Genomic DNA, 15,238 nt, shown 5'->3' on the forward strand with positions numbered 1-15,238 from the left:
GGATCTGTAATAAATACAATTGTGGAAATAAAATATGAAATATTCCATCGACGAAAGTGTAACAATATTTTTATGAGGACCAACTTTTGGCCTGCGCAATGCGTCCATATCACACATGTCCGACGCCTTGATATATTTATTTTCACCTTGTAGACCTCGAAATGCTACCAAATGTTAATATAATTTAATCAAGGCACATGTATTTATGGGATTATTAATTTGACTTATTTCCCAAGTCTGACTATTTCGACCTACAATAGTTTCGACTGAGACTTTTAATTTGAAAAGACCGGAGAACACGTCTGCTGGCTAAGGCGGAAGTGGAACGACGAATGGACTTGTCCAGTGTGACCGTGTAGATAACTTTAATATTTAACAAAATATTTGCTTTTTGTACCACGAATATATACTCTTACCATCTTATTTCGCATCCATGATGTTCAACAGACAGACGAGTCTCTGGATGGGTGATGTATGTTTGAAATCCATGTTTCTGTGTGTGATCTTAGCTTATGTTTGGCGATTGCTAGCTAGGTTGAGTTAGGGTAACCTATTACTTGTAAAATGTTGGACTAAACTGTGTTCCAGTGTACACCGTTTGAAAAGATTTGGTGTAACATAATTCAATAATACCACATATTAACGATTAACGACGATAAGTCATCAAACAACTCAAATGTCTACGTTATTGTCTGTGGCTAGGCTCCTCGTATTGTAGCGAGCTTTAGCAAGTGATGCGAGCTAATCATTAAAGTTTAAATATAACGCCAACAAAGATTAACAGATTAAGCCGTAAAAAGTGCCACACACAAAATTATTCTCTAAGCTCAAAGTTGGTATAGGGTTAAGCAAAAGGACACTTTTGTAGTTTGAAAAAAGAAAAAAACAACCTCGGTCTGGAGGCGCGCTGTGCCTGTGCTAAAGACACACAGATGATCGATCAGTTTTAATGGTTGTGCATTGTGACTTTTGCTGTGGGTTTCGGCGACATCAAAATCCCAAATGTGTCGCTTTTTGTCAGTCATGTATGTTAGTTGTGCATTTTCTCATGTGATTTCGAAACCGCTTAATTACATAGGAATGCTAAAAATAAGGTTTAATTTGTGTTTGGTTATTTTCACTAAATATTCTGTAGTAGCTTCTGTAGTAGAAACAAGTGTCAGTTAGGCTACGTTCATACTGCAGGTCTTAATGCTCAAATCCGATTTTTTTGTCTGCTTGTTCACACTACAAATAAAATGTGACAGCAAACGCGCTCTAGTGTGAACCCTCAAAGCAGCCCGCATGCGCAAAAGACGTCACACACGACGCGCTCTGTTTAGACCCAGACCAAACAGTATTGTTTGACTGATGGCCGTTAATATAAAGACTTGTTTCGGACTTTACGTTTCCCAATTTTGCTTTAAGTTATAAAGTTATTTTGTTATTTACATATGGCCTAGTAATGATCCTTATTGCTGTTTTAGAGAGGAGCGGTGCTTCAAAGGATAGTCGAAGATTTCTGTCAGAATCTGCAGATTATACAGTACAAATAAAATGTTCACGTTTCTCCAACGTTGTCTTCCCAACAGTTTCACTGACATCTACACTGGATGGCCAGGAAGCGTTCACGATGTCTTCTCGGGCGCTTCTCCGGCGCTGATAATTGGCGTCTGTCTTGTGTCAGTGACGGTAAAGACGGATTTAATGCGACATGACCGTTCAAACAGCAGTCGCTTTCTAAAACATCAGATATGTATCGGATTCAGTACGACATATGAAAGTGACCCAGATCGGTTTTGAAAATATCGGATTTGTGCTGTTCACACTGTCATACCATGATCGGATATGGGTCGCATAGGGTCAAAAAAGTCGGATTTGATGCGCTTTCGCCTGCAGTGTGAACGTAGACTTAGAACAAAGAGCCATGCTTTGTTGCATAGTACTGTATTACTGCGTAATAACATACAGTAAATCATAAACATGCATTGTATTATATTGCACAGAACCTAATGTGGTGCATATGATGTTTCTTTGTATTTGTGTGTAGCTCGACCCATATATGGATGAGAACTTCATCAAACAGGCCTTTAGTGCTATGGGAGAGTCTCCATTTGGGGTCAAGATCATCACTCACAGGATAACAGGGTAGGATATATGCATCAGCCTAAATGTATATGTATTAACTCCGCTAGACCACTGAAGTTGTGCTGTGGTATCTGCACCAAGATGTTACCAACAGATCCTTTAAATGATGGAGGCCACACCTCACAACTTGCAGAACTTAGACTTGTTTGTCCAGCACATCCCACAGATGCTTGATTGGATTGAGATCTGGGGAATTTGGAAGCCAAGTGAACACCTCAAATTCATTGCTGTGTTCCTGTTCCTGTTATCAGGGCGCATTATCCTCCTGAAATAGCCACACAGCCATCAGGAAAAAGAGTTACCATGAAAGGTTGCACACGGTCTGCAGCACTCATTAGATGGGCGGCAAGTGTCAAAGAGACATTCACATGGATGGCAGGACCCAAAGTTTCCCAGAAGAACATTGCACAAAGCATTACTCCACTCTCTCAAATTCTAAGCGTTGCCCATTTCTCCTGCTTGTAACACATCAACTTTGAAGACAAAATGTTCAGTGGCTCCCTAATATATCACCCACCAACAGGTGCCATGATGAAAAGATAATGAGTGCTATTCACTTCATATGTTAGTGGTCATAATGTTATGCCTGATCTGTCTGCGTTTTTCCCCCCTCTTTCTCGTTCAACACTAAAAATAGCTAACGGTTCTGTTCTCTTGTGCAGCGGTTCAGCAGGATACTGTTTTGTGGAGCTGGCAGATGAAGCGAGTGTGGAGCGGTGTGTCCAGAGACTCAACGGGAAACTGGTTCCTGGATCAAACCCGGTCAGTTCTGTAGTGCAGTTGATATTTACTCGCATATATTATTCATCATTATTATTTCATCATAAATACAAAAATATTGTTGACATGTAATACCGCCTTCCTTTTTCAGTAGAATTATCAAACAGTACTTAACTGTTGATCTGTGGATAGTGGAGCTCAACTAGTCTTGGTCCTGCTTTGTTAGAACAGAAACACAGAAGTGTTAGGTGCTTAGGAGTCAGTTTAACATCCTGTTGTTATTGTCTCTGTGAACACACCAGATTTTTGTTGCTCTTAGTGCTGTCACTGTGATGATTTCCCTGTCAGTTTAAACCAGTTTTATCAAGAAGCAAAACTAGTTAAACATCATGTTAAGTGCAGCTGTCTCATACTAACTGCAGAGACGGCTGGTCCAGTTAAGTCTGGTGATGCAAGACAAAAAAGGCATCCCAGCTTTCAAATTTCAGTTCCAAGTGGTTTGGGAAGTTGTGAGCTTTAGCTGCTTGCTCCTTGGTTTGAAATGCTTTTGGCCGCGTGGGCTGGCCAAGCTACTGGGCTCCCCTGTTCACTGGGCTGTATCTGCTGCTGAAGGTGGCTAAGAGGCTTGTACATGAATGTACTTTGTTTGAAGCTGGTGAATAGAGTCTCTGGTAGGAACTAACTGAGGAATGGGCTAAAGGCTGGTCTGGGTGGTGGAGGTATGTAAACCCAAATAACAACCATAGTAACTCCACTTTTTATTTCCAGCAATATCAGTGCTATACTACATGTCTTTGGTGTGTCTGCCTAGCTTAGTGTGTGTTTTTTCTCTTCCTTTGTGCAGCCCCGGAAGTTTAAGCTAAACTATGCCACCTATGGGAAACGGCCAGAAGCAGGGTAAGGCTTTATTTCCATTCAGTCTTTGTTTGCTACATAACTCCAAACTTTTGGAGGCAGTTTTCTGTAGAATTTAGTTCCTCCAGCTAACTTGTCTAGCTGGAGGAAGAGAGGGAACAGAAAAGAGGAACGAAGACAACGGACGGCAATCGGGGCAAAAAATGAGAACAGAGAGAAGATAGAAGTTAATGACATGCAGCAGTGGCATACAGGTCCATACACTTTTGGACAATAACAGTTTTCTATTGATTTATTTTGTTTTACCCTCAGCCATAAAAGGCTGGTGGGGTGTTGCCATCACCTTACCAGGTGGGTGGGCAACATGGGCCACCCAACCTGAGAACGAAGCACCGTAGGAGTTTCAAATTAAGGCCTCTGACCTTGACGTTGAGGTCAAAAAATCTAGTGAATGCAATAACTCAAGAAGGAAGTCATCTAGGATTTTAAAATTGGTACTATAGGTATATAGTAAAATGGTTGTAATTCATAAGCGATTAACACAACACTTCACTTGAACACCTTGAATTAAAGCTGAAAGCCTCCACGTCAATCACATTTTGATTGTTTAATTTAAAATCCACTGTGGTGGTGTGTAGAAGCAACGTGACAAAAAAAAATGTTGTCCATAAACTTCTGGCCCTTATTGTATAAACAGTGAAAGCTGAGGGTGACATGCATCATGGGAGGGGGTCCAGATTGTATTATAGGTAGGAAATGGGCAATTACATTTTGATGATCTAAAACTGAACAAAGTTGTTCCGTAAATTATCCAGCTTCCAATACACTTCCTGTTTAAATACGAAGGATAACTTACATAACAGTCCTTATTAAGTGGGATGTGGACTAAAGCAGTCAACATATCAGTCTATCATACTGAGTAAGAATATTTGATCTTGCTTCTCTCAGGCCAGAGTTCTCAGTTTTCGTGGGCGACTTGGCTTCTGAGATAGATGACTTCCAGCTGCATCAAGTTTTTAAGAAGTACCCTTCATGCAAAGGAGCCAAAGTAGTCACCGACCAGTATGGATACTCAAGGTACGTCAGCTCATTGAGGTGCACGTGACAGCAGCAGCAGTGTTATTCTGTTTGACTGTGAATTTTGTATTTCTTCCTATAGTATGATGTATTGCCTTCTTGTATGAATGTTGTAAGAGTATACTGTAATATTTTTTTTTCTATTTTCTGTGCTATAATAATGATTTGGATAGCAGTGCTATGGACGTTGACCATCAGTGCATCTTCATCTATTTTCGGAAAAAAAAAGGCTGAAGAAATGTTTTCTTGCCGTCTTAATGCTAAAACTATTGTTTTCCCCATATAGGCTAAGCAAGAGCAACTCACAATTCAAGTGATGCTACCTCATGTTAAAAGTAAAACAACAAGTTTCAGTTCTACCATAATAATACCCATTATATTCTGTTTCTCATTATAAGTGGCTATTAAATGCCAAGTATGGAGTGTGCGTTGGCGGTGCAAAGGAGGCGTAACTGTTCTCTGACTTGCAGAGGCTATGGCTTTGTCAAGTTTGGAGAGGAGAGCGAGCAGAAGAAGGCGATCGAGGAGTGCCAGGGTACGATGCTGGGAGGAAAGCCACTCAGGCTCAGTATTGCTGTTGCAAAGAGGTAAGACCAGACAAGGATAAGAGAGAATAGAATAGAGAAAGTGCCAAAGAAAATAGGACACAGGAGTTTGGATTCACCTGAACTCAGTTTTATTTAGTTGGCTCCAAACCACAACAAAAATCACCACAAGTGACTGTATATTGGTAGGCAAAGATTCTACAATAATGGAGAGGAACACCCCAACATTCATGTGGTGGCCTATGAGCAAGCACTTGATGATGGAACATCTACTACAGTCGGTTAGACTGAGGGGACAGAGAAAAAAGCAGTGGGAGGTGGGATAAAAGACACTCTGAATAAGAGAGTCAGAGTTTAATAATGACCAATTGTTAAATGCAGAGTGCTTTATAACCATAGAGAGGGAAAAGAGGTGAGTGACCAGAGCCTAGGATGATTGTAGCACAGGGTCAGTGCTGGTGAATGCTTCACTGAGGGCTAGTAGGACAAGAGAAAGAGAAACCTGGGGTTTTTCTTATTATCAGGTCTTATTTGATAGTCTTTTAGTAACCAAAAGACTGAACTAAAATCCACACTTTAAAATTCAATCTGCCTCAAAGTCGGCCTGACTGGAAAAATACAGTCATGTAAAATGAAAGTAGACCCTCTTTCAATTTCAAGATTTAGGACATAATAACATAATAGCAAGTCTTAAAATGAGTAAATGCAACCTGAGATGACCAACAATATATTACACTCTCATAATTTACAAAGAACATCAAATAGATGTAGTTAAGTGTGACCACCTCTGTAAAAGCAGATGTTTTGGCAGTTTGCTGGTCTGGAGAGTTCATGTGTGTTTTAACACAAAGCTAAGCAGGTCTTAGGGAAGCAGTTATTGTTGTGCATCAGTCTGGGAAAGGTTAGAAGGCCACTTCAAAACATTCTGAAGTCAGTCATTCTCCAGTGACAAAGATTATTCACAAGTTTAAAATATTCAAGACATCTTCCCAGGAGGGGACCAGTCAAAGTCCAGACCTTCTGCATTTTGGCTCTGTATGCCATATGTTACTGGTTTGATGTAGTGTTTACCTAAACTTTAACACCTGCTAAGGACCCGGCTAGGTTTATTATATAGACATCCAAAAGCTTACTTAGGTGTACTTTTTACCATTACCGTATGACTGATTTATATTTGATTTGTCTGTAACAAAAGTATAGTCCAGTTTACTGTTTCAGCATATGTCTACACCTTTAAATCCATCCAGGCTCCTCTGAGACATGTTCATTCATGAAGATCTTTCATCGGATAACCTTCAAACAAACCAAAAATTGTTCTTTTTGTTGTTTTACAGCCAGAAGATGAGCAGCTACCACGGGGGCCAGGGCCAGAATTACCAGAGCAACTACAACCAGACTCAGTCTGGTTACTATGGCAGCCATAGTGGTGGAAGCCAGGGTTACTATTCTCAGTGGGGGGGCTACGACCAGTATGGTGGCTACAACAGTACTGGCTACAACAGCGGCTATGGCAGCGGCTACAACAGTGGCTACAACTATGGTTACGGAGCCTATGGATACCCACCACCAGGTCACATGATGCCACCACCTCCCATGGGGATGCCGCCAATGTCCACAGACATGTCAGGAGCCGTAGAGGTAAGGGGAACACTTTCACACCAGTGCTTAAAGGAACACTGACATTTCAGGAAGTTAGCAAAGCTTAGCAAAATGACTTAAAGCGTGAGAAACTGCTAACCTTTGCTAAAGAAGAATCAGCTTCCTTCCAAAAGTTTAAGATTCTCATTTACATCATTTATCATGTTATATAGAGTGCTCGCAAGTAATTCATCCAAACACCAGCTGGCTTTACCCAGAATGGGCCAATTGAACAAAGCAGCTTCAGTGTAGACAGGACAAGTGACACTGCTGAGTTAACTGACTACAAAGTGTACAGACGTGAAACTGTTGATCTTTCACTGCCAAGTGAAAATGTTCACTGTATACACCCAGTACACGTAGCACAGCTGACACATTGTCCATGTTTATATTGTGTTAATTAGTGCCATGTATTATCACATCCAGGCAGTTTTCAGATTTATTTCCATGTTTGAGAAAGTAGTTCTAATCCCTGATGTCATTCTGCAGCAGAGCCATGTGGAGGCTGAAGACATAGATGAGGATAATGCAGAAGGTAAGGCTGAGTCACATAACATTAGGGAAAAAATCTATCCAGAGAAATGTCAGAGACACTCACAGAGTGAGGATTTGCATTGTTGTTTCTTTTTTCTAGAGCCCATTCCCGAGTGTGACGTCGACCTGTGGAACAAAGATTTCATGCAGCGCAGCGAGGAGCTCTACGATGCCATGATGAATTGTCACTGGGAGGCTCTGGACTCTGTTGACTCCCCCATCCCTTCATTCTCTTGATAATGCCCCCCCCCCCCCGAAATGTTTCATTTTTAAAAAACGTTTTTTGTTTTTTTTATCCCCAAAATCTTAACAACACACTGATACCTTCTAGAGGCCAGCTTTCATTTCCTGTGTCAGTTCTCACTAAAACTGATAATGCAAACACGTTCCTCTTTAAACACCTAAAATATTCACAGACTTGGCTGTAACATTTACCATGTTAGCAACAAACAGCAGGTCAGTCATTATTCAGTGAAGCTGCTCTGTAGTACTGCAGACTTGAGTGTCATGCACCACCACTGAATTATGCCACTGAGGAACAAACTGTAGTTATTTGATGATGGAATGACCAGCAGACGCACATTCAGCAACGTTGAGATTGACATCTGCAAACAAAAATGAAAACCATGCCTTTATTGTCTTTTGTCATGTACTTCCTGTGAGTCCAGGATGATCATTAGAATTGCTTTTTTTTTTTTTTTTTTTTTTAAATGAATGAATTCCTGTCTTTAAAAAAAAATTCTGATAGATTATTGAACTCATTTAGGAAGAGTTGAAAACTGAGTTTACACCCTACAGAAAATCACATCAATCGGAAACGTTTTCTGTTTTTCAAACAAGAAGCTCACAATCTTTCTATGTGCTAGATGAACGAGACAAACTCCCAACATGTTCGAGTGCTGTGAAAACTGTGTAAGGACTTTAACGGCTGATTTGATGTCAGACCTCGAGGCAGCCATCAACTGCTCTTTGATGGCTGAAGTTTTGTATATATTTTCTTTCTGGAGATGTTTTATCAATAAAATGAATTAAGGTGGAAAAATGTCTCTTTTGTCTTTACAGCCAATGCTGGAAGGAATGTATTAAAATATACAGCAATAATAAAAATGCTGTTATAAGTTAAGAAGACATTCAGTTGCCTTCTTAAACTATTGTATACAGAAGATGGGCGTAGAAACATCGATATTACCCACTGGCTTTAAGTCTTAATGTTAGCAATATGACTACTGTAGTGTTGGTAACCGTATTTGGACTAGAGGGTGGTGTGATAAGTTATCAATAAATAGTAGTTTGCTGGGTTGCTACATCCATGAACTGTATAGGTGCATTTTGTGAATTTTGTTCTTGAAAAGCATAATATAAATAAATCTTACATATGTCAGGACACCTGTGAGTCACACAAACCAAGGTGGGCCAGTTAGAAAAAAATGTACCCTCTGTACAAGGAAGGAAACTTAACTAGAGGAATATAATATAATATAATGCCATTTGTTTTGGATCCACAGTCGGAGGCCTCAATCGCCTTAATCTCTTTCTTCTGTCTTGTTTTTTGACCCAGTATTAACCATTTTTGAAGGGTTAATTGCAAAATTATCAGCGAGCAAGTGTAAGAATTTTACACACCTCTAACAATGAATAGGGGTGAATCCTAAGCCTTAGTATAATTTTAAACAGATACACATGTACATATACATAAACCTACAAAGAGCAGTAAACGTCAGAGCAGGTGATTACAGCCTGTACACAAAGAAAATCTACTGGCACTCTGAATAAAAATTGTGACTTCTTTCTCCACCCTCCACCACTATGCAGAGTGGAGGAGTTTATTTGGGCTGGCCTGTTAGAGCAGAGTGAAGCAGAAACCGGTTACACCCTATGGGCCAAGGCCTGATCACCAGATTCTTCCCCCGGAGCTCTCTCCCAAGGCCTACGGAGCCCCGTAACCCTATTCCTTTTCCAGACAATGCTTTGTGCCTTCGTTTTTTTCTTCATAATTGCCTCACGTAAGCTTGTTTTGACCTCCAACAGTCTGAATGTTGTATTTAAGCCTTCACAGCAAGTCAAGTTATTTTGACAGTTCTTTCCCTTTTTCACTCCCATCGAAGTCTATTAAATATATTTTAGATAAAGTGATCATGCATTAGCATAAGTTAAAATCAAATAGAAGTTATATCTATTAAATGAGCACAAGATTAAAAAAAAAAACTGTCAACAGGAGAAATAAAGTCATGGAATTCGGAACTATGAACTATGAACTCTCACTAACACCCAGATGTTAGTGAGACTAGACTTTCTTCCAGTGAAAAAAATTCCCTGTAAAAATGGCTTGGTTTAAAGTTTGCTTGGTCATCTGGTCAGATTTACTGCTACTGTTCATGTTTATACTATTCTACTTGTTAAAAATAACAAACAAGTACAAATACTTTGTTCCTCTACTTAAGTCGAATTTTCAGGTATCTGTACTTTGAGTATTAATTTTTCTTTTTACTTTTACTCCCTACATTTTAACACAAATATCTATACTACCTACTCCTTACGTCTTCAAAACAGGCTCATTACTTTAGGTTCAACTGTATCATTTATAGCGAATATACTATTATTAAAGTATAAAAGTGGGCGGGACCAGTGATATTGTAGTCAGGATCTAGCTAGCGCTAAAGAGAAATGAGCATAAAGAGTGTTATAACCTCTCTTCTTCCTCTCCTGTCCTTTCTTTTGTTACGTCTTTCTCCATCTCTGAGTGAAGTTAACTGTCTTTCTTTTATCCCCCCCCCCCCCCCCCCAAAAAAAAAAAAAAAAAAAACGTCAGCTGGAGCTTTGGCTGTAACAAACTGCACACAAAAATAATGTTCAAAGGTTATCTGTGATTTTATCATTTTGAATCACATATTTTATCAGTATGTGATGTATTTTGATAAAATATTTATTTTTTATACTGTGAAATGTAAAAAAAAATATACAAAACAGTATATATGGCATCAAGGACCCATGGCACACAGCTTTGCAGGTACTTTATCTTTGTTTATGATATTTCCACATCTCAGGTTGGGCTGCTTTACAGCTGCTTCTCTCCAGCGCAGTACGCACAGCTCTCAGGTCCTAGCATCCTACTCAACAAGGGAGGGCATGATTATATGATGGATCAGCTGTGTAGGTCAGCTTTCCACTGACACCACACACACCAAGTGGTACTCCTCTGGTGAAAATGATCTGAGTCTAGCCCTTCTGTTGTACAGGTGCTGCTAATGTTGCTGAGCCTGGAGCAAATTCTCTTATGACAACCTTCCCAATGTGTGCAGCTTTGCTCTTAGGTCTAAATGTATTGAATTTCATTTTTAGCTGGGCTCGGACCTTCCTCCTAGTTTTTTTTTAATGAGGTCCAACACCCACCGTGGTGTTCTGCTGAACAGTAACTTAAGAGGAGAAAAGCTCGTGGAGGCCTGAGGCCAGCGCCTCCACTGGCTGCACAGGTCGCTGGTTCATCATACTCCCCACAGGACTGAGTTTTGGCTGCACTGTGATGTAAAGGACCCACAGCACACAGCTTTGCAGGCATTTGAATGTTAATTTATGATATTTCCACGTCTCAGGTTGGGCTGCTTCTCTCTCTCACGTCCATCTCTCAGGCTGTGAGACCGCCACGCGTGGTCTCACAGCCTGGTTTTTTAACTTTAAACCCCAAAGTAACCCCTACAGACTTGGTCAGCAGTCTGACAAAGCGTGGGGACAAGAACAAGAAGAACTGGAGCAAATGGTACTACTGTACCATGCACTAATTATGTGTTCATCAAATGTTTCATGAACATTCAGGGTAGTTATGTGCAGGATAAATAGGTTAGCTTGCATTAATCTGGTGAATTTACAGTAAAACACTGTGTTAGCCTGATACTCAGTGGCTGTAGTTGTCAGTGTTAGGTTACATGTAGACGATGGATTTGCATTTAAGCTGATGATGCTTAGATTCATTCACTGAATGAATTCATCCAACTGTCTAGTATAAAGGCAACATCCAGTATACTGTTAGTGTAAGAAATGAAACTCCACCGAGATGGCTGTGAAACACATGTTGAAGTCAGTCGTTTAAATCCACAAAGAGCAGCAGGTAAGCTGATCACAATTTGTCTACTAAGAAAATCTACTCAAGCTTACATTCGAAATTATTGTGAGTGTTAGCATTTTCCCCAAGTTGAGCCAGTACAACAGATCTTAGTGTTCCCCCACTTGCCAAATCTCACTTTACATTCTTTAAAAGAAAAAAATATTTTACTTATTGTGTCCTAAACAACAGATTCAAGCTGGGTGCATTCATTAGAATTTAGATTTGACTAATATGTGTATTCTCATGTACTAATATCATTTTAATATTATATTAATATAGTGGCAGGTTCAGTTATCTATGCATAAAAATGGTTAGTAGAATTGTCCTTCAAGGAGCTACTTTTCACTTTCTTACTTTGAGTACATTTTTCTCTTGTACTTGAGTAAAGAAGTTTAATCATTACTTCAACTTTTACTGGAGTATTTTTTTAATGCAACTATTGTACGGTTACATTGTAACCTTTGTTCTCTGAGTGAGAGACTATCTCTCCACTTCATTACATATTCCATATGTACGGGGTATGATGCCACGGCCAACGGGGGTCATACCCCGTACATATGGAACATGTAACAGAGTGCAGAGATAGTCTCGCTATGATAAAGAACTGCACTTCTGCTTTAGAACAGAATGTCTATATTTTGCCACCTCTGGCTACAAGTGACAGGACTGTAGCTTTTGGCACTTCTTCATTGCCTTGAAGTCCACAGCAAAAAATCTGGACAAAACAGAAAGTGAACAAACTCAACCAAATTAATGTCTCTGTAAATCTGCTTCTGTGTTCTCCATTTGTCTTTCCAGTGCTGGATTGATTTGGCTGTCACACAATTCTAGCTTTCAAAGGAAGAGCAGATGTGAATCATCGGTTGTACGTAACAGAAAAGGTAAATAAACATATTTGACATGAAAGAATTAAGAGGTCTGATAACCCACTTTGTACATCTGTTTGTTTGGAATTCAATTTATTTTACAGTTAGTTCTCAAATGTTTTTTTTTTAAGTTAATTGCAGTGATCGTGATTCGGTTGTTTCAGTTCTGCATCCTCCACGTCATTACTGACAGCCTTTATGTTAAGTAGTCCCAAACCAGGCCTCCCGGGGCAGTACCAGCTGGGCCCCAGGCGGTACCAGCCCTGATATAGTCCTCTCCAGCTGAGACAGCCAAGAGCACCCCCCAGCAGCTGGGTGGGGAACTGAGGAAAGTAAGCTAAGAGACAGAGCAACAAGAAGATCCAGAGCCAGAGCAGGAGAACACAGAACAGAAAGAGGATTCTCAGTGGGGCATCTGAGATTCCCCCAAGGCTCAAATAAGGTCCAAACACAGCTGTTTCCTCTACCAGCAGCAGGCAGCAAAGGCAGAGAAGGAAAATGTCTTCAGAAACCTCATATCCCCTCCACAGCATTCCAGCTTTCAGGCACTCAGACTTGCTCTCCCCCTCTCGCAGCACCAGCAGAGTCTGGCCATTTGTGACCACTGTTCCAGCTTCCAAAGGTTCATAGCAGCTTCCTGTGGCATTCTCCAGGAGGTCCAAGAGTTTGCAAAAACCAAGCCATAGTCCACCGGCCACCGCAAGCCTTGAGAGGTGGCGGATGGAGAGAGACAGGGAACGACGGATGGAAAAGGAGAGGAGGAAAACAAAAGAGCCAACAAAGATGCAGGTCCAACCCCAACCAGAGTGCAAGAACATCCTGGAAGAAGGAGAGCAGAGATGAGAGCAGTGGAGACAGGAGGTGATGGAAGAAGAAATTATATCGACTGAATATGAAATATTAAATATCAGTGGAACAAAGTTGACAGGAAGTGTAATAGGAAGCAGTCTCACCTGTAGAGGAAGTGATTCTTCTTGGCAAAGATGCTGTGGTGAGACACCCAAAGACTCAGCATGGGACCGAACATCACCAGTGCTGACAACAACAGGTGGAAGTGCCGCCGGAACAAGGTGGTACCCATAAACCTGGCTGCCAGGTCTGTCAGGACTACAAGGACTGTGTTGAGGAACATTTGGACCAAAACGCTGACCGAATTTCAAATAATATACAAAAGCCACCTGCTGCTCGCTCTGAATGCAGCAGTGTGTTTGTGCAGATTATCCACCTCAGACCCTATAGTGTTCACTGTTTCATGTGATGAATCTGTAATCCTCTACAGAATGCATGTAACGCTAACCACGCATTACATTTGCAGAAGAATTCAAGAAGAAACAAGAAGAATTCACCATCTTATGTAGTCCAGGAGATAGTAGCAGTGACCAGACAAATGCAAATGCACAATAAAGTCTACTTGCAATCATTGAATTTGGGAAAACAAGCTGCAGTTTTCAAAGATTAGATCCATTGAAGCACTGATGATTAATGACGATTGATCCTCCAGAAATCCACCGTTGCTTAGGGGTGTGATAAAAGTCCACTAATGTTAGCTGCTGTGATGTTAGTATTTACTTCCAGGGGTATGTATGAATGAATTGACAACTGGCTTTTAACGTTCCACAGACTCCAAATAAGTCCTCCCCATGAAATCCAGCCCTAAAATTCTTCAGTCCAGCAGGCACTTCTACTGAGTCAGGGAAGTTTGCTGTTCTCCATTCACAGCTTTAGTTCAGAGCTGAGTGAGCTTCTGTTGAAGAAGGTCTCTCCTTCCTGGTTTCCTGCCATGCGACTGTGAGACTGTGCGTCTGTCACTGGTCACGCCTGCATTGATTCTTCAAAAATGCAGTGTCAACCCGGCTGTGACACTCAGAGACATCCCATAGTTGTAGCTCCAGAATACTCTTCTGCTGTAACAGTAGCTTCTCCCTCAGTGCTCTTGTCATTCACAACCACCCAATATGTACATAGTGTGCTCTTACCCGGTCATATGTATCCTGGGCCTTGAAGGTGTCACATTGCTCATATTGGAGTAGCTGAAGGTTGAACCACTGACATGAATTCCTTGACAGTAAAATGGATATCATAGGGTTTCAGATTATTCACATCAATGCAAAGCAAAGTTAAAGGGTGAGAGTAAACTGAGCAATGCTGACTTGAGCAGCATCATGAATCAGAAGTGACATCAATTAAATTAAATGTGTCACATTATGTGTGTGTTTGTATGTATCCTGGTGTATTAATAGCTATAACCTTTGTACTGTATCTGAGCTAAGGCTCAGCTGCTGTAGAAGTCTGTCTCTGTCAATCACTTGCTGTCCTTTCTTGCTCTCTGCAGTCTGCTGTCATTCTGTTTAATTTAGTTTCTTTAATTGAGCCAAATTGACTAAGGCACTTCTGTCCTCTCAGCACCCAGTCACTTAAAGTCCACAGAGCTCTCTCTGTAACAATTTCTGTTATACACAGTGATCCATCAACTCTTAGTGGCTCTTACACCATACCAATAAATGGCATTATTATTATTATTAGTATTATTATTATTATTATTATTATTATTACGTGAAGGGTTGTACTGTTGTGCTGTTTTAGCACGCTCTAAATAAGTCCAGTGTTTCTTATTTTTTCTTATAATTTCATCTGCATTGGTTGTTATTAAATCTTTGTTTTTGTTTACTTTTTAAATATATAGCTGTTTTGCTTTTTAGTCATATTAATTTTCAGTTATATTCATACTACATATCAACTGTATGTCATTCTGTAAACTTCACTTTAATTTTAAGCAG

At 40.4% G+C, this 15,238-nt stretch overlaps 2 protein-coding genes across 2 annotated transcripts; one reads left to right on the forward strand and one right to left on the reverse strand.

Moving 5' to 3' along the window:
• The first annotated feature begins 307 nt into the window (after positions 1–307).
• On the forward strand, positions 308–8,549 carry trnau1apb (tRNA selenocysteine 1 associated protein 1b). The gene is made up of 9 exons (XM_063462426.1): positions 308–472; positions 2,030–2,127; positions 2,790–2,889; positions 3,692–3,744; positions 4,651–4,779; positions 5,250–5,366; positions 6,659–6,962; positions 7,452–7,497; positions 7,597–8,549. The coding sequence occupies exons 1-9, from the start codon at positions 434–436 to the stop codon at positions 7,731–7,733; spliced, it is 1,023 nt and encodes a 340-aa protein (XP_063318496.1). The 5' UTR covers positions 308–433; the 3' UTR covers positions 7,734–8,549.
• Positions 8,550–12,592: 4,043 nt separating this feature from the next.
• Positions 12,593–13,593, reverse strand: fitm1l (fat storage inducing transmembrane protein 1, like). The gene is made up of 2 exons (XM_063462388.1): positions 13,415–13,593; positions 12,593–13,280 (listed from the first exon to the last, which is right to left on the reverse strand). Exons 1-2 carry the CDS (start codon positions 13,591–13,593, stop codon positions 12,593–12,595), a joined length of 867 nt encoding a protein of 288 aa, XP_063318458.1.
• Between the last annotated feature and the right edge of the window lie 1,645 nt (positions 13,594–15,238).

This window comes from Pelmatolapia mariae, linkage group LG18 (genome assembly GCF_036321145.2).
Source record: "Pelmatolapia mariae isolate MD_Pm_ZW linkage group LG18, Pm_UMD_F_2, whole genome shotgun sequence".
Classification (NCBI taxonomy): Eukaryota; Metazoa; Chordata; class Actinopteri; order Cichliformes; family Cichlidae; genus Pelmatolapia; species Pelmatolapia mariae.